Below are 23,533 nucleotides of genomic sequence, written 5' to 3'. Positions count from 1 at the left end.
GCAGGAACCACACGCAGACTCACCGGGGATCGGAAGGGCCTACAGCCACTTTTGGAAAGTCCTGGTAGCGTCCTGGAAAAAAAAATGGAAGGGGGGAAATTTCCCCACTGGACCCTGAGTCTGGGAGGAGAGGAGTGCAGTGGAGGTTTAGGGGCAGGAGGAGCCGAGAAGTAGAGCGAGCGGGGCTGGATCCTCCCGTAGGGAAGAAGGCCAGTGTGCTACCGGGAGCGAAGCAGGGGTCCCCAGGAAGGAGAACTGGGGGCGGGGGGCTGGGGGAGAGGAGAGATTTATGTGTGGAGGAGGGCTGGAGGGCTGCGGGGGTGACCTGTGGGATAAGACTGAGACAGCTTTGGAAAGGACCTGAGAAGAGATTCGTCTTCGCTCTATTGTTGTTCCTCACCCACCTTCTGAGTCCTGGGGCCCGGGGCCCCCATCTTGGGGGTGTCTGCTGTGCACGAGGATTCATGGTGGGCGTGGGGGACAGCCCTTGAGGTCGTGCATGAATTGGAATCCTGTGACGGGGACCCGAACTGTCACTACCGAGAATTAGTTGGAGGAGCGACTCGCTAGAAGCGGCCCCACCCCCTCCTCGGAGGTGGGCGGGGACATCGACTGCGCTCTAAGCTTTCACTGTGACTCCGCCCACCCCCCTGGGCTAGAGACGTTCTAACCGTGCTCCTTTGCATAGGAACTTTCTCATTGACCAATGAGAATTAAGAAAATAGACCACGCCCACTTCGCGTTGCCCAGGAGTACCTTGGTACCGCCTTTCTTGTTTCATTTTTCTTTAGTCGCGGTGCCGGTGCGTTTCGGGTAGCACTCGCAGTGCTTGCCGGGATATTTCGCGATGTGGAAACATCCCTTCCCCCCCCCACCCCAGATGTCTGAAGAGGAGCGCCAGAAAAGTTTGGCCAGAGCTCGGAAGAAGGTATAAAAGGGCTAGGGGCCAGGCGGTGGCGCACCCAATTAAATGCACATAGCACTAAGCGCGAAGACCCGCTCCCTGGCTACCCACATGAAGGGGAATCTTCACAAGCGGTGAAGCAGGTCTACAGGTGTCTGTCTTCCTCTCTCCCTTCAAAGTATATAGAGGCCCCGTCGCGGCTTCCTGACCAGCCAGTGGTCCTTCCACGGCAGTGGCCAGAGTCAGTGCTGCCCCTGAGGCACACCGAGTGAGCCCCCCGGCCCCCCCTTGGCGCCCCCAGCCCCAGTCTTCCCAGGTAGTCCCGCCCCTCCGTAGTCCAGACTGCCCTAGCCGGTCCCTCCGGGCTGACTTCGGGCCGCTGACCCCAGGGCTTCCCCCCTCCGGGATTGCTGTTTTCCTCCTGCCTCCCAGACCGGACTTCCCAGGCTCCCCGGCTCCCTGGGCTTCCCAGGCTCCCTGGGCGCCTGTTCTCCAAGGATCCGGGTGCCAGCCGTGCATTCCCCTCCCCCCTCCAGGTGGAGCGGCGGCTGGGGCGCTGGGCGGGCAGTGACGTCACAATCCCCTTGGAACTGTCATCATCCCTCGCGTGCGGGGTTCAGCTCCTCCCACCCGACCCCCTAAAATGTCCAATTCCCTTTTCCAGTTTTTCCTGTCGCGGTACATTTTCAATTAGGGATTGGGAACCATGGCTCCTAGGAGGGAGAGGTTTTAGGCTCCCTTACTGAATGAAGACTGTGCCTTGTTTTTAGTCATCGATAACGTTAAAAAGTCTCACACCAATTGCAAAAGTTGACAACAGTCTCTGGGTGACATGACCTAGGTAGTCCAGGAGGTTGCTCAGTATTAAAGCACTGGGCTCTAAAGCATGAGGTCCTGAGTTCGATTCCCGGCAGCACATGTACCAGAGTGATACTTGATTCTTTCTCCTCCCATCTTTCTCATTAATAAATAAATAAAATCTTAGAAAAAGAAAGAAAGACTGATACCTAGAAATGGAACTTCAGGGAGTCGGCGGTGGCGCAGCGGGCTAAGCACAGGTGGCAGGTGGCGCAAAGAGCAAGAACCTGTGTAAGGATCCCGGTTCAAGTCATCGGCTCCCCACCTGCAGGGGGGTCGCTTCACAGGCGGTGAAGCAGGTCTGCAGGTGTCTGTCTTTCTCTCCCCCTCTCTGTCTTCCCCTCCTCTCTCCATTTCTCTCTGCCCTATCCAACAACAACGACATCAATAACCACAACAATGTTAAACAAGGGCAACAAAAGGGAAAATAAATAAATATTAAAAAAAAAAAAAAAGAAACTGAACTTCACAGCAAAGAAACTTTCCCAGACCATCTCCATACAGGATGTTTGAATCACACAGAATATGAATTGGACTGAATAAGTTTTGCTTGATTCTCTTGAGAAAAAAGTTCATATTAATATGTATCTGCATAGCTGTTTAACTGAATGATAGACATCTCCCTGGAGTGAGTCCTCCTATGTCTGTTAGTTCTTGGATGTATGTGGATCATTGTCTTCTGCCCTCAGGATACATTGATGTCAAAGTCTGCAGAGACTGGTGTATGGTTCTCATAGATGTGTGGAGTGCTTGCTTTCCCACTCTACCTCTGACTTTCTGTCCTGGCTGTGGTTGGTTGATGGCAGAACCCCAGAACTCAGATTCAGAAGACTGAGTGTGAATTTCATTATTTTGGGCCTGGGATGTGGCAAAATGAGTAGAGACTGAACTTGAAAGCATGAGGTCCTGAGTTCCACCCCAGCATCCCACATGCCAGAATGATTCTCTCTCTCCTCTTAATAAATAAAAACTTTAAAAAACATTCTATTGGGAGTCGGGCTGTAGCGCAGCGGGTTAAGCGCAGGTGGCGCAAAGCGCAAGGACCGGCATAAGGATCCTGGTTCGAACCCCGGCTCCCCACCTGCAGGGGAGTCGCTTCACAGGCAGTGAAGCAGGTCTGCAAGTGTCTGTCTTTCTCTCTCCCTCTCTGTCTTCCCCTCCTCTCTCCATTTCTCTCTGTCCTATCCAACAACGACAACAACAATAACTACAACAATAAAACAACAAGGGCAACAAAAGGGAATAAATAAATAAAATTAAAAAAATTCTATTGTCTTTTTTTTTGGTGAAGCCATGTGAACTATCTATTCAATAATTAAGTGAGTATTAAAGCACCTTGCAAAGGTGTTGGTGACATTAAACTAGATGGCAAATATGAGTATTTTTCAGAGTAGAATGTGAATGAGGGATGGGCTATATAGTTCATTTTTAATTTTATTTTTATTTCTGATTTAATACTTATTTACAAAATTATAGGATAATAGAGGTGTAATTCCATACATGTCCCACCAGTACTTTTCTGTGTCCCCATCCCCTCCATTAGAAACTGCAGTGGGCTGAGCGGTAGCTCAGCAGGTCCCAAGCTCACCGATATGGACTGTTTCTATAAATCTATATACATTTTATTTTCAACCACCACTCCCTTGCTAAGGCGCCCCTACACCTATTACTACTTCCAGATGTCTTTCCTTTTCCCTCTCCTCTCTTAGAAAAACATGACTGGCTTCCTCTGGTGTTTCCAGATACATTTCCTTTTCCATGGTGGTATAAAAGTAAGATTCCTGCAAGGACCGGCGTAAAGATCCTGGTTCAAGCCCCCGGCTCCCCACCTACAGGGGAGTCGCTTCACAAGCAGTGAAACAAGTCTGCAGGTTTCTTTCTTTCCCCTTTTCTGTCTTCCCCTCCTCTCTCCATTTCTCTCTGTCCTACCCAACAATAATAATAACTACAACAATAAAACAAGGGCAACAAAAGGGAATAAATATTTTTTTTTAAAAATAAGATTCCTGTTTACAAATGCACTGGATCCTGGTGGAATGGGGCAGAGCCCTCTTGTATTCTTCCCCTATTGTTTACTCCTCTGGGAGTGTGGGCCAAAATTCTTTCTGGGGTCCTAAAGGTAAGAGAGTTATGGCTTCTGTAACTTTTTCTTTGCTGGACATAGACATTGGCAGGTTGACCCAGCTTGTCCTTTTTTTTTTTTTTGGGGGGGGGTGGGCACCAGGGTTGTTGCTGAGACTTGGTGCAGCACTATGAATCCACCATTTGTTCTTTTCTTTTTTCTATTTTATTTGATAGGACAGAGAAATTGAGAGGGGAAGGGGAGAAAGTAGAGGGAAAAGGAGGACGGGTGGTGGTGCACCTGGTTGGAGGCACATGCTACAATGTGCAAGGACCCGGGTTCTACCCCTAGTCCCCACATGCCAAGGGGAAAGATTTGCGAGTAGTGAAGCAGTGCTGCAGTTGTCTTTCTCTATCCCTCTCCATCTCCCTTTTCACTCTCAATTTCTAGCTGTTTCTATCCAACAAATTAAATTTGAAAAAAAAAAAGGGGGAGAGAGAGAGAGAGACACCTAAAGACCAGCTTCACTTTTTTGAAGCATTCCTTCTGCAGGTGGGGAGTAGGGGCTTTAACCCAGGTGCTTGTGCCAGTCCTTAACAAGGTGAGGTTCCAGGAAGCATTGGTAGCTCATCTTGTGCTATAGTTTTTGTTTGTTTGTTTGTTTTTTTACCAGAGCACTGCTCAGCTCTGGCTTATGGTGGTGTGGGGGATTGAACCTGGGACTTTAGAGTCTTAGGCATGAAAGTCACTCTGCATAACCAACATATGCTATCTACCCTTGCCCTGGGCAATAGTTCTTATGAGTCTAACTGCTTTTTTCTTCCTATAGCTTCGTGAGTTTCAGGAGCGTAACAACCTGCTCCCTAAGGAGACAATTAAGAAGAAAAAGAAGATCAGACATGCCAGTAGTCACCTTAATAACTCAATAGCCACTTCTGAAGGTTGCCATCCACATGTGGAAGTGAGTCTTGACTGGCTAGGCATCTTGGGATAGGAGTGCTCAAGAAACAGGGTTGTGAGTGTTTTAAGATTGTGGAAGGAATGTCAGGTGCTGGTATGCAGGGCTAGCGTGAGGGTGTTTCTTCCCGGGCACGTGCTCTCTGGGTTGGAGAGAACTTGACTGGAGCCAGCCCGGGCTGCTGCTTACTCAGTGACGTGGGAAAGAGACCAGGAACTCATGGCAGAGCGGGAAGCAATGCAATGCCTATATAGATATCTTTAACCGGAAGTGGCAAGTGGGAAAAGGAAATGGCTAGGAGAAGTGATGGAGAAAAGAGAACGAAGGTAGAAAGCTCCCATAGTAGCTGTTGTGAGGATTCTAACCAATGGGATTAATCAATACCCTGCAGGCAGGGCGGGTCTCAGGCAAAACAATGATTATGTAAATAGACTACAGCATCAAGCAATGCAGGGGAGCTGACATAATGTCCAACACTGGTAGACCCAGGAGAAAACAAGTACTTTATGTAACAGACTTGGATGCCACTTAGGTCAGGAGGTGATCTGATTTTCTTTTTTTCTTTTTTTAATTTTTTTTTTAATATTTATTTTATTTACTTATTCCCTTTTGTTGCCCTTGTTTTTTATTATTGTAGTTACTATTGTTGTTGTCGTTGTTGGATAGGACAGAGAGAAATGGAGAGAGGAGGGGAAGACAGAGAGGAGGAGAGAAAGATAGACACCCGCAGACCTGCTTCACCACCTGTGAAGCGACTCCCCTGCAGGTGGGGAGCCGGGGTTCGAACCAGGATCCTTATGCCGGTCCTTGTGCTTTGCGCCACCTGCGCTTAGCCCGCTGCGCTACAGCCCGACTCCCGGTGATCTGATTTTCAAGTCTACCTTAGCCACCAGATTGCTGGGTGACTGAGGGAAAGCCACTGCTTCCCTGGGTTTCACTTGTCGTTAAAACAATACTGTTGGGTCAGGTTGGTGGCTTTTATTTAATTTGTTTAATTTTTATGTATTCATTTTCCCTTTTGTTGCCCTTGCTATTTTTTTTAATTGATGTTGTAGTTATTGTTGTTATTGATGTTGTCCTTGTTGGATAGGACAGAGAGAAATGGAGAGAGCAGGGGAGACAGAGAGGGGGAGAGAAAGATAGACACCTGCAGACCTGCTTCACCGCCTGTGGAGCGACTCCCCTGCAGGTGGGGAGCCGGGGGCTCAAACGGGGATCCTCATGCCAGTCCTTGCACTTTGCACCAAGTGTGTTCAATCCGCTGTGCTACCGCCCGACTCCTGGTTGGTGTCTTTTTTTTTAATTTATTTCTTTATTGGGGAATTAATGCTTTACATTCAACAGTAAATACAATAGTTTGTACATGCATAACATTCCCCAGTTTCCCATTTAACAATACAACCCCCACTATGTCATTTATCATCCTTCATGGACCTGTATTCTCCCCACCCACCCACCCCAGAGTCTTCTACTTTGGTACAATACGCCAATTCCATTTCAGGTTCTACTTGTGTTTTCTTTTCTGATCTTGTTTTTCAACTTCTGCCTGAGAGTAAGATCATCCCATATTCATCCTTCTGTTTCTAACTTATTTCACTCAACATGATTTTTTCAAAGTCCATCCAAGATCGGCTGAAAACAGTGAAGTCACCATTTTTTACAGCTGAGTAGTATTCCATTGTGTATATATACCACAACTTGCTCAGCCACTCCTCTGTTGTTGGACACCTGAGTTGCTTCCAGGTTTTGGCTATTACAAATTGTGCTGCCAAGAACATATGTGTACACAGATCTTTTTGGATGGATGTGTTGGGTTCCTTAGGATATATCCCCAGGAGAGGAATTGCAGGGTCATAGGGTAGGTCCATTTCTAGCCTTCTGAGAGTTCTCCAGACTATTCTCCACAGAGGTTGGACCAATTTACATTCCCACCAGCAGTGCAGGAGGGTTCCTTTGACCCCACACCCTCTCCAGCATTTGCTGCTGTTACCTTTTCTGATGTATGACATTCTCACAGGAGTGAATTGGTATCTCATTGTTGTCTTGATTTGCATTTCTCTGACAATCAGAGACTTGGAGCATTTTTTCATGTGTTTCTCAGCTTTTTGGATCTCTTCTGTGGTGAATATTCTGTCCAAGTCCTCCCCCCATTTTTGGATGGGGTTATTCATTGTCTTGTTGTTGAGTCTGGCAAGCTCTTTATATATGTTGGTTATTAAACTCTTATCTGATGTATGGCATGTAAAGATCTTCTCCCATTCTGTGAGGGGTCTCTTGGTTTGGGTAGTGGTTTCTTTTGCTGTGAAGAAGCTTTTTAATTTGATGTAGTCCCATAGATTTATACTTGCTTTAGTCTTCTTTGTAACTGAATTCGTTTCATTGAAAATGTCTTTAAAATTTATGCAGAAAAAAGTTCTGCCAATATTTTCCTCTAAGTATTTGATAGTTTGTGGTCTAACATCCAAGTCCTTGATCCACTTGGAATTTACTTTTGTATTTGGTGAAATACAGTGATTCAGTTTCATTCTTCTGCATGTTTCAACCCATTGTTTCCAACACCATTTGTTGAAGAGACTCTGCTTTCCCCATTTAATAGTCTGGGCACCTTTGTCAAAGATTAGATGTCCAGAGGTGTGGGGCCTCATTTCTGGGCTCTCAATTCTATTCCACTGGTCAGTGTGTCTATTCATGTTCCAGTACTGAGCAGTTTTGATGACAGTGGCCCTATAATACAGTTTGAGATCTGGGAGTGTGATGCCTCTGGTTCTGTTCTTTTTTCTCAAGATTGTTTTGGCAATTCTAGGTCTTTTCTGGTTGGTTGGTGTCTTTTAATCTGCTGGGTTTCGGGAGAAACTCAGATGAGCACAGGAAGAAAAGCTCTGCTTTGGTTTGGAGTCTTCACATTACATGACTCCATCATTCGGGGAACTTGTCTATGTTTTGATTCAACGTGATTATGGGGTCGGGCAGTAGCGCAGCAGGTTAGGTGCACATGGCACAAAGCACAAGGAAGGAAATAAGGATCCCGTTTCAAGCCCTGGCTGCCCACCTGCAGGGGGGTCACTTCATAAACAGTGAAGCAGGTCTGCAGGTGTCTATCTTTCTTTCCCCCTCTCTGTCTTCCCCTCTCTCCATTTCTCTCTGTCATATCCAACAACAATGACATCAATAACAACAACAATAATAACCACAACAATGGTAAAACAATAAGGGTAACAAAAGGGGAAAAAATAGCCTCCAGCAGCAGTAGGTTTGTGGTACAGGCACCAATCCCCATGATAACCCTGGAGGCAAAAACAAACAAAAAAACCCCAAAGTGACTGGAAAAAGGGCACAGGTCATAGTATTGATCCCTTCATTCTTTCAATCTCCCTATTTATGTCTGCTTTTTATCATGCCAGGTTGATTGCTTTTTTTTTTTTTTGTCTTTGTTTTTGCACCTTCTCCCTCTTCTTTGAGCATCTTGGAGAAGGTGAGATGCACCTTGAAGGTTAAGGTAATTGGGGGATAACTTCCAGGGCAGGTGTGTAGGATTTGGGCTTTAAAACTTGAATCTCGGAAGATAACATGCTGGTTATGCAAACAGCTTTCATGCCTGAGGCTCCAAGGTCCCAGATTCAGTCCCCATCACCACCATTAGCCAGAGCTCTTTCTCATTTAAAAAAAAAAAAAAGAAAGAAAAAATTAAGGGGGCTGGGCGGTAGCACAGTGGATTAAGCACACATGGTGCAAAGCACAAGGACTGGGATAAGGATTGTGGTTCAAACCCCTGGCTTCCTACCTGCAGGGTGGGTCGCTTCACAAGTGGTGAAGCAGGTCTACAAGTGGTCTACCTTTTTCTCCCCCTCTCTGTCTTCCCCTCCTATCTCGATTTCTTTTGTCCTATCCAACAACTGTGACAGCAGTAACAACAACAATAACAATAATAATAACAACGATAAACAAGGGCAACAAAATGGGAAAAAATAGCCTCCAGGAGCAGTGGATTTGTAGTGCAGGCACTGAGCACCAGCAATAACCCTGGAGGCAAAAACAGAAAAGGAAAATAAATTTTAAAAAATTAAAAGAAATTAAAAAAAGGTTTTTATTATCTTTTTTTTTCTTTTTTCATAACATGTATTTATTAACATAGAAACAGAGATAGAGGTAGAGAAAGAAAGGACGAGCCCATCATTCTGGTTAATGCAATTCCAGGGATCGAAACTGGACCTTTGTTTTCTTTTTTAATTTATTTTTTATTGGGAAATTAATGGGTTTTTATTATCTTTATTTATTGGATTGACAGTCATAAATCGAGAGCATAGGGGGAGATAGAGAGGGAGAGAGAAAGAGAGATACCTGCAGCCCTGCTTCAGCACTTACAAAACTTACCCCCTGAAGGTAGGGACTGGGGGCTCAAACCCTGCTACTTGCGCATTATAACATGCATGGTCACCAGGTGTACCACCACCTGTCCCCTAAAATGTATTTTTAAAAAGGGTGTTAACATAAAGAGATGGCCTGAAAGTGATGCATTTGTACCCCTCCACCCCTGTCGCATTCCTAGCACATTAACAGACATAAAGTACTTAAAAATAATTAAGTAATTCAGTAAATAACTGAATGAAAACTTGAGTCTGAATGCCTGCTGGTCTTATCAGACCAGGAGACCTTTAACAGGTCTTGCTCTCTGGGTATCTCTGGGTCAGGTCCCCAGACTCAGCTTTACTTTTCCTTTATTTTCTTTATTTTATAGGAGAGACAAAATTTGAGAGGGGGAGGGGAGAAAGGGAAAGAAAGAGGCACCTGCATCACTGTTTCACTGCTAGTGAAGCTCTCCCCTTGCAGGTGGGGGCCAAGGACATGAACCTGGCTCCTTGCACATAGTAATGTGTGCACTCAACCAGACTCAGCTTCCCAGAGGGCTGGGTATGAGGACTTTTGAGTGTAGAGAGTCCTTTTGTCTGAGAATTGCAGTCCTGTTTGTGGTCCTCAACACAGTCCACCACCCCTTGCCTTTCCCTCCTCAAGCTTCAATCATCAGCCATGCTTCCTTTCTCTGCCCACTGAACTGTTGCACACTAGATCTCTCACACCAGGGCCTGGCCTGGGGGTGTGTTGCAAGGCTGAGTGGGACTCTGGGCCAGTAGATGGGATGGGGTGGGCCCAAGAAGATGGCCTCCCAAGAGGCTGGTCCTTGGGGTGCTGGGGTATGAGCATCAGGACCAGAGACCTGCCCTCTGCTCATTAGATTATATTCTAGGCTTAGAGGTGGTTGTGGATCTAGGAGGCTGAGATGTGGTGAGCAGGGGGTGGCCACAGTTGTCCAGAGCCCCCTGGGCTGGCAGAGGCTGCAGCTTTCCCAGGAGGCCTTTAAGGACACAGAGAGGGCTGGGTGACAGTGGAGAGGGAAGAGAAGAGTTGAGGTTGGCAGGGTGCTCACTAGTGGTCTTTTTTTCTAAAGATTTTATTTATATATTAATGAGAAAGATAGGAGGAGAAAGAGAGAGAGAGAGAGAGAGAACACCAGACATCATGTCATCATGTGCTGCCATGGATCGAACTCAGGACCTCATCCTTGAGAGTCCGATGCTTTATCATCTACTACTTCCCGGACCAACTCACTAGTGGTCTTAAATCATTCTGCAAGCTGTCACACTCTGCCCACCAGGGGCCCAGCAAGGTGAGGGCTCGCTCTGAGGCACTTGCTGACTTTGTTTTGCCCCATGTGTTTCTCCTGCCTGACTTGGCACACCTTTCTTGACCTGTTGTTACCAGTCTAGATTTACTCAGGTGTCTTTCTAGGCTCCAATGAGAACAAGTTTCTGTGCATTAGAGGTTAGCATGGACTCTCCTTGCTGTGAACTTGTGGTGTCCAGAAAAACAGCTCACAGAATAAAACAGCCCAAGTATCTCATAGCTCAAGAGACTGTCATTCTGACTGCAGGAACTCCTGTGCTACCTGCCCCTCTCCCCTGCTACTCTGCCCTCTTCACCTGCCACCCCTGCAGACATCTTTTTTCCTACCTAGTTTTCTAATTCTCTGATATGCTTTGTGATGGGTGGGCAATGCAGGAATCAGTTTCATTTCCATGCATCTGTTGTTAAAATTTTTTTTTAATTTTTAAAAAATTTTTTTTTTATTTATTTATTCCCTTTTGTTGCCCTTGTTGTTTTATTGTTGTAGTTATTATTGTTGTTGTCGTTGTTGTTGGATAGGACAGAGAGAAACGGAGAGAGGAGGGGAAGGCAGAGAGGGGGAGAGAAAGATAGACACCTGCAGACCTGCTTCACCGCCTGTGAAGCGACTCCCCTGCAGGTGGGGATGTTGTTAAAATTTTTTATGTTATCTTTATTAAATAGAGACAATCACAATCAAGGGTGAGATAGAGAGGAAGAAAGAGAAACACCTGTACCACTGTTTTATCACTCGCAAAGTTTTCCCCCTGCAGGTGGGGAACAGGGGCTTGAATCCAGGTCCTTGTGCATTGTAACATGTGCAGTCAACCAAGTGCACCATCACCTGGCCCCCCACAACTTTAGACCTCTTTACTAACAACAGTGTTCCTTCATGTGATTTTGTGATGATTGATCACAGTGGCATTGAAAGTGATAATTTAGAGTTGTTCCATGTTTGTTACCTCCCCTGTCATGCTGTGCCCACCAGAGGCCCAGGCTAGTTAAGTGTTGCTCCGAGGCACAAAAGATGGGACCTTACTTGGCCCTGGTGTGAAGAGTTAGACTGCGACCTGGTGTCTCTTGCCTAGCCCATTGAGAACGGGCTTCCTGTGTTGGAGGTGAGCATTGCAGGTCCCTGCTGTGAACCTGTGCTGTCCAGAAGAGAGTCACAGAGCACAACAGTTCAGCTCAGTGTGTTCAAGCACATGTGACTGTCATTCTGATTCGGGAACCCCATGTGCTACCTGCCCTGCTACCCTGCTGCTCTTTACCCTATCCCTGCCAGGTTCCGTTTTCTCCTGCATGGCTTCCTGACCCTTTGCTCTGTTCTGTGACAGGTCAATAAGGCAGCTGCCAATGTCACAACTACTGATGTTAGTTACAAGAAAGTTCCATCATGTGATGATACGATCATTGATATGACCGGCATCAAAATCGAGAATTCTGAGGTGCTCCAGGTTTGTTTACCTCCCCTGTCATGCTCTGCCCAGAGGAGCCCAGAGTGGTCAGGAGCAGCTCTGAGGCACACTTGCTGGGCCTCACTTGCCCCTCCTGTGCTCAGCCTGGGTGTAGCCTAGAGGATTGCCTGGGCTACAGGGAGAACAACCTCTGTGTGTTGGAGACAGGCATTGCAGGTCCCTGCTGCGAGCCTGTACGGTCCAGAGAGGAGTCCCAGAGCAGAACAGCTCAGTGTCTCCAAGCACATGTACTGTCATTCTAATGGCAACATGCATGTACTACCTGCCTTGTCAGTCAGAGCCCTGCACCCCTGCCTGGCAGTTCTATCCTGGGATAGCTTCCTAACCTTGTGCTCTGCTCTCAGAGAGGTGGACAAGGCAGGAGAGCTTGTGAAATCCATCAATGTTCTTATGAATAATACAGTTCCATCCAGTGAATATGTGATGATTGATATCAGTAACATCGAAAGTGACAATTCTGAGTCGCTCCAGGTTTGTTTACCTATACTTTCATGCCGAGACCACCAAGCTCAGGGTGGTCAAGTGTAAATCACAGGCAAAATACATGGGAACTTGCTAGTAAAAACAGGATAACTACCGACAAATAGGAGGGAGGGCTAGAGACCAGGCATTTCTGGGCTGTTTGGGAGGAGGAAGGTGAAACAAGAGCAGAGTGGCCACCTTCCTTCTCACAATAGCCTCCAGAGCACTAGCAAGAGCTGCCTACCTATTGGTTGGAGCTGAGAATACAACCTAGAGCGAAAACTAGCAGAGATAGAGTTAGTTAGATGTGTGCACCAGTACAATCAAGGATGAGCAGTCTTAGGGAACTGCACATTGACATCAGGCAAGATGATTAGGTCTTACCTCATGTTTAAGTATAAGACCGAAGGTTGTGAGACCTGGCAGTTGATCAGAAATTTGCTGATGTTAAATATAGTGTGTCATCACAATCAAACTTTGCCCCTTGGTTGCCAATCTGAGATTCTTAGAGACAACTGAGTGGAGAGGAGCCATGGTCTGGGAGTGTACCTCTCCCTGAAGGTCTCCGGACTCACTTATGGCAGCCTTGTTCTCCCTTGCAGACTCAGAGAGTGGTCAGTATGGCAATAAGATCATGTTTGGGGTCAGAGTTCACAGTGAGGACAGATACATGATGTCAGGCCCCTAGTATTGGCTGCCCATGTTGGTGTCTAGAGTGCTGATGGGAAAGTTGAGAGGGTCTTGGGTCCTTTCCTGACAAGTACAGGTATTTCTGTGGTCTCCTGCTAAGAGGCTGGTCCTAGGGTGGAAGTCAGCATCAGGGCCAGAAACCTGTCCTCTGCTCTCTAGGGTAGATTGTAAGCTTAGAGGCACCTGTGGAGCTACTCGGCTTCATGGCTGGAGTGGGGATTGCTTACGATTGCCTGGAGCACTGGGCTTTGGAGGGTGCTGATTCAAAGAACCAACATTTAATTTCGTTGATCTTTTGTATGGTTTTCTTATTTGCAATGTTATTTATTTCTGCCCTAACTTTAGTGATTTCTGTCCTTCTGGGTTCCTTTGATGGTCTGACTGTTTATAGAAGACCTTTCAAAGCTTCTTTCAGGGCAGGCTTGGTGATAGTTGATTCCTTCAACTGTTGCTTGTCTGAGAAGGTTTTGATGCCTCCCTCTAGTCTGAATGACAGTCTAGCAGGATATAGTATTCTTGGTTGAAAGCCTTTCTGATTGAGCACTCGATAGATATCTTGCCATTCTCTTCTGGCCTGTAGTGTTTGTGTGGAGAAGTCTGCTGCTCATCTTATGGGTTTTCCTCTGTAGGTGACTCTTTGTTTTTCTCTTGCAGCCTTCAGGATCCTTTCTTTATCCTTATTCCTTTCCATTCTAAATATGATGTGTCTTGGTGTCTTTAAGTCTGGGTTAATTGTGTTTGGGACCCTTTGGGCTTCTTGAATCTTTATGTCTTTGATGTTGTCTAGACTAGAGAAGTTTTCAGCTATTATGGCCTGGAGAATGCTTTCTTCCTCTCCCTCTTTTCCTCTGGTAAGCCAATAATGCGTATATTGTTTCTTTTGAAGTCATCCCATAGGTCTCTGTTGTTATTTTCAGCATCTCTTAATCTCTTTTTGAGATCTCTTACTTCTTTTTTAGTTGTCTCTAATTCGTCCTCGATCTTGCTAATTCTGTCTTCAGCCTCATTGATTCTATTCTCTCTGCCCTCTACTGTTTTCTGGAGTTCATCTATTTTGTTTCCCTACTCTGATACTGTTTTAGCTTGTTCAGCTAGTTGTGTTCTTAGCTCAGCTATTTCAGCTTTCAGCTCTCTAATAACCTTGAGATAGTTAGTGTTTTCTTCCAGAGTCTCATTTGTTGTTCCTCCTGTATTTCTGATTACAATTCTTTCAAACTCTTTACTCACTCCTGTGATTTTCCTTAGCTAGTGTTTGGATATTGAACTTGTTATTTTGTGCTTCATCCTTTGGGGGGCTTTTAGCTGGACTATTGTCCTAGTTAGTTTCTCCAATATTTCTTCTTGTTGGTTTACCCATTTTATATATTATGTTATGAGTTCCCTCTCTTAGTACTTTTCAAATTACTGATCACTATTTCCTGGATTGACTTGTGTCTAAGTAAGGTAGTTAAAGGGTTCACAGTGGTGGAAGTTAACAGTTGTTTCAATAGTATTTTAATCCCTGAGTTGGAGCTCAGTGATTTAAAAGCCTCTTTTTTTTTTCTTCTCTGTGGGCTATGGGAGTCTGAGGGCTTCTAACTATAAGTAGGCTTCTTAACTTAATCACTGACTCCTAACCAAGAGATAAGGCAGGGTGTGGCAGAGATAGTCCGGTGGTTATGCAAAGAAACTTTCACAGCCCCACAACTATGCCACTGAGGTATAGGTCTTCTCCTGAATTTGCTGGTTAGATCTCTGTCCCCCGGTGTCCCTCTCTGCCACTGCTCCAGATTCTGAGGGCAGTAGCAATGGAGACTCAGAGTTGCACTTGGTGAGTCTCCTGGGAGTCCTCTCCTCCCTTCAGCTGTCCCCTTGGTGGGACAGACTGGAGGTGGTGTCTCAACTGATAGAGCGTGGGACTGTTACCAGCCACTTAGTCTCTCCCTAGGCTCCTCTCTGTCACCAGCCATGTGTTTGCACTCACTGGTGATTTGGTGGGTTCCTGTAGTCGTTCTAGTCTTGTCTTGTTTCAGTCCCAGGTGGTCTCCTTTGGTATTCCTAGTTGATCTGGGAGAGGAGGAGAGGAGAGAAACAGATCTGCTGCTGCTCGTAGCCCCGCCTCCGGAAGTCTAGCTACTAGTTTTCTTTTTAATTTTTTATATTTATTTATTTGCTTTTTTGTTGCCATTGTTGTTTTATTGTTGTAGCTATTGATGTCATTGTTGTTGGATAGGACAGAGAGAAATGGAGAGAGGAGGGGAAGACAGAGAGGGGGAGACAAAGACACCTGCAGACCTGCTTCACTGCCTGTGAAGATACTCCCCTGCATGTGGGGAGCCAGGGGCTTGAACTGGGATCCTTATGCTGGTCCTTGCGCTTTGCGCCATGTGCGCTTAACCGCTGCGCTACTGCCCGACTCTCATTCTTTTTAATTTTTTATTATTATCTTTATTTATTTATTGGATAGAGGCAACCAGAAATTGAGAGGGAAGGGAGAGATAGAGAAGGTGAGAGACAGAGACACACTTACAGCAGTGCTTCACTTGTGAAGCTTTCCCCCTGCAGGTGGGGACCAGGGGCTCAAACCTGGGTTCTTGTGCATTGAAATGTGTGCTCAAATAGGTGCACCACCACTCAGCCCTGCTACTAGTTTTCTTTGTCTTTGAAGGGGTGCAGTGGAAATTGTGGGGTGCAGTGGAAGTTGTGGGGCCATGTGATTGCTAGATAACACAAGATTCAGATCTAGGAATCAGTTCTTGCTTGAGGGGACAGGATTGTGGATATAAAGCCATGAGAGCTTTTTTCACTAGTGGTTATAGAGATGGATGGTACCAGAGTAGGGAGAAAAGGCAGGCACTTCTGTTTGGTGGGGGAGAAATCAGGGGGTTAAGCAATGAGCAGAGCAGAGTACAGCTCCAGGTGAGCTCTTTTGTCTCTCCTAGCCCTCACCTTTGGTCAATGGGGATGAGGTGCTCTCTTCGGCTGACTTGAAAAGTCTGGAGGTAAGTGATCCTGGTGACTAGCCCCCCTCCAACCTCTTTCCCCAGTGGGGGCTGGGTGCCCCTCTGCCTACTGAGTCAGCCCAGACATCAGCAGACCCTAACGATTACTTTCTCTACCTGTCTCCTTCCCCTTCTCCACCTTCTCCTTCTGTTCTGCATGTGCCTCAGAGCCGCTGCCAAGAGTTATCATTGTCCCTGGACTACAGCAATATAAAAAACAGCGAACTTTTTCAGATGATTGAAAATTTGGTAAGAGTGCCGTGGGTTCCGTTTCCACACTGCCAATATGAGACTTGGAAGGAATGGGCAGGGGGCCCTCAGTGCCAAGGATTCAGAGGAGCCCAAGTCCCAGGGCCCAGCTGGAGGAACTGGAGGAGCTCAGAGAACCAAGCATGCAGCACAGCTTTTCTGCAGCTGCCACTTAGCCTGCTTTTTGCTCTCCAGACCCCGCTCGTTGAGTGTTTGCTCCTGGTCTGCTGCCTCTAAAGGGAAGTCCTAGCATGGCTAGAGTGTTCTGTCTTGACAGAGGGACTGATTTATTCCATCCTCTTGGACTATAGACACCTTTTCTCTCAGGGTCTCATATAGCTCACTAAGTCTTTCCTTCTCTTTCTTTCTTTCTTTTTTCTTTTAGCTGTTGTTGTAGTTGTTATTGTTGTCATAGCTATTGTTGTTGGATAGGACAGAGTAAAATCAAGAGAGAAGGGCAAGACAGGAGGAGAGAAAGACAGATACCTGCAGAACTGCTTCACCACTTGTGAAGTGACCCTCTGCAGATGGGGAGCTGGGGCTCAAACTGGGATCCTTACTCTGGTCCTTGCACTTTGCACCACATGCACTTAACCTGCTGCACTACCACCTAGCTCCCTAAGTCTTTCCTTTTCATTCCTACATCAATTATGAGTAAGGCCTGGCCTAGAGCATGGGTTCTGTAGACACCTGTGGGGTGAATGCACCTTCCAAATCATGAACTGGCATAGAGCTAGTTGTCATTCACTTCTCAAACTCCTTTTCTGGTGGGTTTGTGTCAAGGGAATTCAGATTCAGACTCTCACTTCTCCAGCTATGTGCAAAATCACCCAAGATTTAAAGTTTCTTTTCTTGGGACTTAAAGGAGAACTTACCAGTTGATGACTCCCTGGGCCTGCCTGAGAACTTCTATTTCAAACTCATTCCTGGCCCCTACTCTTCTTTTTTTCTTGATTTGGGAATGTAGTAAAGAGAGACAAACCTTACTCAGCTGCCTTTCATTCTCCCTACAGAGACAACAGAATGAAGATATTTTGAATCAAATGGAAAAAGTAATTTGACTTCTTTGCTCATTACCTAATCCACAGTTTTGGGGAGGATGCAGATATAAGGGTTCATTCTAACCTTTTTTACTCCAACCTGGAGAAGTAAAGTGTCCATTGGTGTCCCCTCCAACATCCACCCCACACCAGTAATCCACTCTTGCTGGGGGGTTGTCCTGGGCCATTGGTTGCATGCTGGGGGTTTACTCTGCCCCCTCCCAGTAAGGGATGTGTTTTCTTTCTTCACAGGAGAAGAAGGACTTTGAGCAAAAATTTGCAAAGGAACAGGGGGCCCTTAGAGCGCAGTTACATGTGAGTGGACCACACTCTTCTCCCCTCTGAAATGTTTCCTGGCCTTGTGTTTGACATCCCCCTCCTCCCCTCCCAAGGTCCATATTCAGACCATTGGAATTCTTGTCTCTGAAAAATCTGACCTGCAGACAGCTCTGGGGCATACCCAGCAGGCAGTAAGGAGAAAAGAAGGTAGGAATTCAGGCCCCCTTTCATCCATCCTTTGGCTTGTCCAGCCACTAAGCCCAGTGAGATTCTTTCAGGGGACTCCGTTTTGTTCTCTGTCACCAGGAGAAGCTGAAGAGCTTGCTACTAAATTGCACACTTCAAGACTGCGGGTCATGGAGCTAGAGCGAACACTTTCAGCTGCTGCTTCCCGTCAGAAGCGGGCTGAGAAGGTGAGCCCCACCTCCTACCTATCTATCCACTGGCAGCACAGCTCCCCCCCCCCCCCAAGAAGTTTGAACTTAAAAGTCCCTAATGCAAGAGGGAGGATCATAGCTGCCCATGACTATTTCTTGAGGCCTTAAGAGGTATGGTTATTAAAATAAAGGGAGTTGCTGTGTGTGAGTTGGGAGTTGTTGTCTAGAGGGGAGCATTGGATGCAGAGCCAAGTGTCAGCCATTCAGAAGGTGGGACAGATGTTTACAATCTACTTTTAATCTTCCTCTTCCTGAGATATGGTTATAATAGTAACTGCCTCCATGATTGGGAGTATGCAATGGGATTGTAATCCCAGCACCTGGCGAAGCACTCAATAACGGTTCACGTAGGGGTGATGATGCTAGGAAGAGCAGGTACGTTATTGACAATATCTGAGTCTCCTGCTTGAGCTGTCACTTTACCTCTCTTCTTCTGCCCTGACTGAATTCTTAACTAGAAGCAGATGCAAACATGGACTGAGAAGTGACTTAAAAAGTGACTTTTAAAAAGTTGTTAGGTATAACTTAGGGTGGGGAAATGTTGCTGTGGCATATTGTTAGGATTTTTCAGATTGTGCCTCTGCCTGCCTAATCATGACTTCTGGCTCTCTGTATTTGCAGGATAACAAAGAATTAAGTCAAGAAAGAGATTCCCTGAAGATGAAATTATATAAAAACAAGTAGGATGCTGGATTGGGTGGACAAATAGAGTGGATGGAGTGGGGGTGTGGAGACAGACCATGTGCTGGGAAGTGTGTGTGTGTGTGTGTGTGTGTGTGTGTGTGTTGGTGATGATGGGGGTAGACACAACTGACACTTGGTGAAATCAGAAAGGTTCTAGTGCTAATTGTACCACTGATGCCTAATGTGGTCTCAAGCAACTCATGTCCTCTCTCTGACATGGTACCAGTGTTCTGACCCTAGGGACCTTTTTCCTGCCACTATTCTGTGGTTCTGTAGTGAAGGCAGTTGGTGCACCCCCAAAGGGATCCTTTCTTTCTTTCTTTTTTTTGCCTCCAGGGTTATTGCTGGAGTTTGGTGCCAGCACTATGAATCTATGGCCACTGGTGGCCATCTTTTTCCATTTGTTGTTGGATAGGACAGAAAGAAATTGAGAGATGAGGGGAAGATAGAGAGAGGGAAAGAAAGATAGACAACTGCAGACCTACTTCACCACCTGTAAAGCTGGGGAGCTGGGGATTTGAACTGGGATCCTGTGCCAGTCCTTACACTTCGTACTATATGCACTTAACCTGGTTTGTTACGACCTGGCCCCCAGGATCCTTTCTTTACTATTTCTATTCATGCCATCCCCCCAACTCTTTGCCATAGTAAAAACAATGAAGATCTGAAGCAGTTGAACTCTGAACTAGAAGAAAAATTGCGAATATGTGTTAAAGAGAAGGCCACCCTGCAGCTTGGGCTAGATGATGTGAAAAAACAATTAGAAATGTCTGAGTTACTACTTTTACAGGTACGGGGTTGGAGCCCCAGGGAGTATGGACCCCATTCAGCTGGGCCCAGAGCCACTAGGGATCACAGAGGGCCCAGCTCAGACCATTTGGGTGGGGGTATGGAACAGCCTGGATTGCCCAGTGGTAACTGTCTCATCTTTCACCACCTAGTATTCTTCACCATCAGAAGTAGCCACAGATAACCAGCAATTCCAACAGGCCCTGGAAGTGCGAACTCACCTAGAGAAAGAAGTGGAACAGGTGAGTCACCGCAGAGGGAGAGAGGTAGAAGTAGAAGAACTCTCCCGGTAACTAGCAGCCAGTGAGGCCCAGGGTCATCCCCTCTTTGCAGCTTCAGGCATGAGAATTTTGTTTGCATCACCATTCTGCTATCTCACCTGCCCTGGGTCATCCCCTCTTAATTCCTCTGCCCATTCTTGCAGTTGAAGATGTTGTTGAAGAATCTACAGATTGACAGAGACAATTATGCACAGAGACTCAACAATGAAATGTCTTTTTGGCAAGGAAAAATGCAACAGTTGTTAGATCAGGTGAGCTGTGACCTCCAGGCCCCTCTCTTCAAGAGGCTGCTGTGTCCCCACGGGCTTCCACGAGACAGAAATCAGATGACTTGCTGTGATGCACAGCCACAGTCACCTTGGTGTCACTTTTGTGGATGGGGGTGGGTGAAATAGTCCCCTGGCCTTTCCACTATCCCTTTTCTCCATGTACCTCAACATCCATCCCCGCTACAACTTTTTTTTTTTTCCTCCTGGGGCACAGTGCACACAGATGACAACACTGAAAGAAGAAAAAGAGAAGAGTATGAACAAGGTTGAAGAACTAGAAACTTATGTGACAGAACTAAAGAGCCAGATGGGTAAGCTGGGACTGGAGCGATCTGGGAACTGGATTGCAGGGACATGGAAGGGTGTTGGTGACTAGAATGTCCCAGGGAGCTGGGTGAAAGGAAAGGCATTGTGACACAGGGAGTGAGGTTTGTGCCAGGAGCTGGTAAGTCTTATAGTCTCTCTCTCAGCTTCAGTGTCTCCATCACGAGGGGCTGGTGAGATAGCACCAGCAGCAGCGAGGACTTTCAGTCCTGTGACACCAGAGATTCTAGGTCAGTTCCTTGACACCACCATGAGCCAGAGCTGGGTAGTGCTCTGTTAAAAGAGAAAGAAAGAGGAGAGAGAGAGAGAGAGAGAGGGATGGGTGGAGGAGTGCCTGTTGTTGACTACCTAGAATTGTCTTTGTCTTGAACATAAAAATGTAAAGGACTCTTACTTTAAGGAACTGTGTGAAGTGAACATGATATGGTTACGAGAGATTATTATCCAGGAAGTTAAGATTTGGGGCTAGAAGCAAGAACTGTGTATCAGAAAGTTTTTTGAGGGCCCGTGTGGTGGCACACCTGGTTGAGTGGACATGTTAACTATGCACAAGGACCTAAGTTCAATCCCTCTGGTCCCAAATTATAGAGGGAAAGTTTTACAAGTGCTGAGGCAGTGCTACAGGAGTCTCTATATCCCTATCTCCCTTTTCTCTCTCAATCTCTCTCTTTCCAATAAATAAAAATAGATAACATATAAAAAAAGAAGTTTTGTAGAGGCCCTTATTGTTTGCTTCCTTTTTCAGCTGTGCCTTCACCCCCTGAGCCCCCTCAAGGGCCCTCAGAAATGGAGCAGCGCTTGCAGACCAAAACTGAACAGTTACAGAAAAAGCTAGAGGACCTGGCTGCACGCCTAGAAGAACAAGTTAAAAACAATGAACTCAATCAATCAAATTTGGTGCAAGGATGTAGACTTGCAGAATTGGAGCAGGAAGCCGAGATATGGGGTGATCAAGCTGAAACAAGAAAGACAATTCTCGAGACTATGGAGAATGACCGCACCACTATTTCCAGAGCAATGTTGCAAAACCAACAGCTTAAAGAGCAGTTAGCAGAGCTGCAAGATGGATTTATTAAACTGGTTCGTGGCCCCACCCTGCCAGCCCCCCTTCCCTTGCCTTGTCTTTTGGGGTGGGGTAAGACACTTGGACTCCCTGGGCCTTGCTTTTCCCATCTGTAACATGGGTGGTGTGGACCTGCTGTGACCGGGGCCTGTGAAGGACCCTTTGAGTGAAGGAACCCTGCTCAGGCGAATGAGGGGTGGGGGTGAGTCATCTCTGAGTGGTCTGAGATGAACATCATGTTTGGGGGACTCTGTCTGCATTTGGTGTTGACTGCTGATTGCTCCCCTCTATCCAGACAAATGGCAATGTGGAGATTACAATGCTTTGCAGTCTGAGCAATGTATAGATAATGACCTAGCCAACAAGATGGGAGTGCTGCAGCAAGAAATGGAGGAGTTGAAACAGTAACCCCCACCACAGCTGGGAGAGACTAGGAGACAGGCACCAATCTCTGGGGAGGGCAGTCCTACACAGAGACACAGGCAGCACTAACCTGGGGCGATAGGAGACTCTAGGGGCCTCCAGAACCTGACCTTTGACTTTGAAATTTGGAAAGCCCTGGGCTGTAGGACATCATTGGGTACCCACTTAGAGAGACATATATGATGGCTGGTCCTGGACCTCAGCCCTGGATTCTGACTCAGCTTTATCAGTCCTCAATTATCTCACAAGGGGGCTCTGGGCAAGGGAGGTACAGTCACCTGGGGCCCAGAGCTAGGCCAGTAGGGACTTGGCCGGGCAGCAGAACCCCACTGTGCCTGCCCACATGCACATGTGCGCCAACCAGACTATGGGCTGAGACTCTGGAAGCAGCCTCTAGCGGCTACGCTCACCCCTCGTGTCTTCTCCACAGGTGAACAAGAAAACACAGGAAGCTGCAAACCTCCAGCAGCAACAGAACCAGTGTCGGAATCATTCTTGCATGCCTTTCTTTTACAAGGCCTATGAGAATAGCCAGGTGAAGATCCTTGTGATCTAACTTTCTTCTTTTGGAACTATGTTAAAAAAAAACAAAACACAAAACTCAGAGAAAGATCCAGAGGCTTAAGGAAGAAATACTATTTAAAGAAGGAAATCATACACACTACTCAGGTGACATAGATTACTGACCACCTTTGATGAACCTGCCTCTTAATCCAGAAAGAGGAGCCAAAGGCTCAGTAAAAACAAGTGATTGGATAGTACCTTAAAAGATTCCCCCATAAGTCTACTAACTAAATCCTCCATTTAAAAACATTTAAAAAATTCAAGGCACTTTGGTGCACTCGTGTCCCCCCACACACACCTCAGCCAGTCCACTGGACAATATTCTGTTCATAGGAACAGTGGGGGATTAGAATAGTGGGCAAAGCTATAAACCGATGGCATAACCTGGTGGCAAAACCTGGTGAGGGATGCTCAAGGGATGGCTGAGGGTCTAACTCTTCTAATCTGTGGCCTGATCTGGACTAGGGCACAGCCCCCATATTGTAGTATAAACTGAACTGGCAAAGAGCTGATGCTATTAATTTTATTCTGAAGTGGGGAAATATTTATTGCTAACAAAGGAAGGATGTGAAATGATTGAATTTCTATTTTTGTACATCCTCAATAAAAGGAATTATCCATTCTTCTTGGTTTTGGCCAATTCTGTTTGGGTCATGGGTCTTAGAAGTCTTGAGTTCAGGCAAGATCAGGGCACTGGTCCTGGCCTGCAGAGGGCAGCCTTAAAGGTTATGTGAAGCTCAGTGTCTGAACTTGCCCACAGGCTGCTAGAGCATCCAGGCCTGTCACCCACTTGCTGCTTGGGGAAGGTGAGGGGAAGCCCAGGGGCACTTGTTCGAATGACCAACTGTCTCATAAATGTTGTTTAATCTGGGAAAGGAAAGCAAGGCGCTGACTTCCAGCCCAGGTGTTTCTATCCTTTCCTTGTGAGGGCCTATTCCTCTATGGTTCTCATCTAAGTGCTGTGATGGCCCGCCTCCTGATGGTCAGTAAAAGGTTGCCCCCCTAATCCCCAGATGCTGCTTTTCCTAGTAGGTCCTCGAACAGATGGGGACTACCCCAACTCTGCATTCCAATATTTTA

The 23,533-nt window shown here is 46.5% G+C and overlaps 1 protein-coding gene across 1 annotated transcript; it reads left to right on the top strand.

Moving 5' to 3' along the window:
• Positions 1-795: 795 nt before the first annotated feature.
• Positions 796-23,075, top strand: GOLGA2 (golgin A2). The gene is made up of 16 exons (XM_060200262.1): positions 796-928; positions 4,654-4,785; positions 11,778-11,897; positions 15,992-16,051; positions 16,220-16,300; positions 17,314-17,352; positions 17,593-17,655; positions 17,733-17,826; positions 17,926-18,032; positions 18,678-18,736; positions 19,389-19,530; positions 19,682-19,771; positions 19,954-20,061; positions 20,303-20,390; positions 21,149-21,483; positions 22,320-23,075. Exons 1-16 carry the CDS (start codon positions 848-850, stop codon positions 22,443-22,445), a joined length of 1,725 nt encoding a protein of 574 aa, XP_060056245.1. The 5' UTR covers positions 796-847; the 3' UTR covers positions 22,446-23,075.
• The last annotated feature ends 458 nt before the right edge of the window (positions 23,076-23,533 follow it).

The sequence above is a fragment of the Erinaceus europaeus genome, chromosome 10 (assembly GCF_950295315.1).
Source record: "Erinaceus europaeus chromosome 10, mEriEur2.1, whole genome shotgun sequence".
NCBI lineage: Eukaryota > Metazoa > Chordata > Mammalia > Eulipotyphla > Erinaceidae > Erinaceus > Erinaceus europaeus.
Note: the sequence above shows the minus strand (reverse complement) of the source record. Positions and strands in the feature narration are given on the sequence as shown.

What these genes read in the sequence shown, in the direction of transcription:
- GOLGA2 (XM_060200262.1), top strand. Translation starts at nt 848, where the DNA reads ATGTGGAAACATCCCTTCCCCCCCCCACCCCAGATGTCTGAAGAGGAG. An exon ending in CTGACTTGAAAAGTCTGGAG is followed by an intron (nt 16,052 to 16,219) that starts GTAAGTGATCCT and finishes CATGTGCCTCAG; the next exon opens with AGCCGCTGCCAAGAGTTATC. An exon ending in TTTTGAATCAAATGGAAAAA is followed by an intron (nt 17,353 to 17,592) that starts GTAATTTGACTT and finishes CTTTCTTCACAG; the next exon opens with GAGAAGAAGGACTTTGAGCA.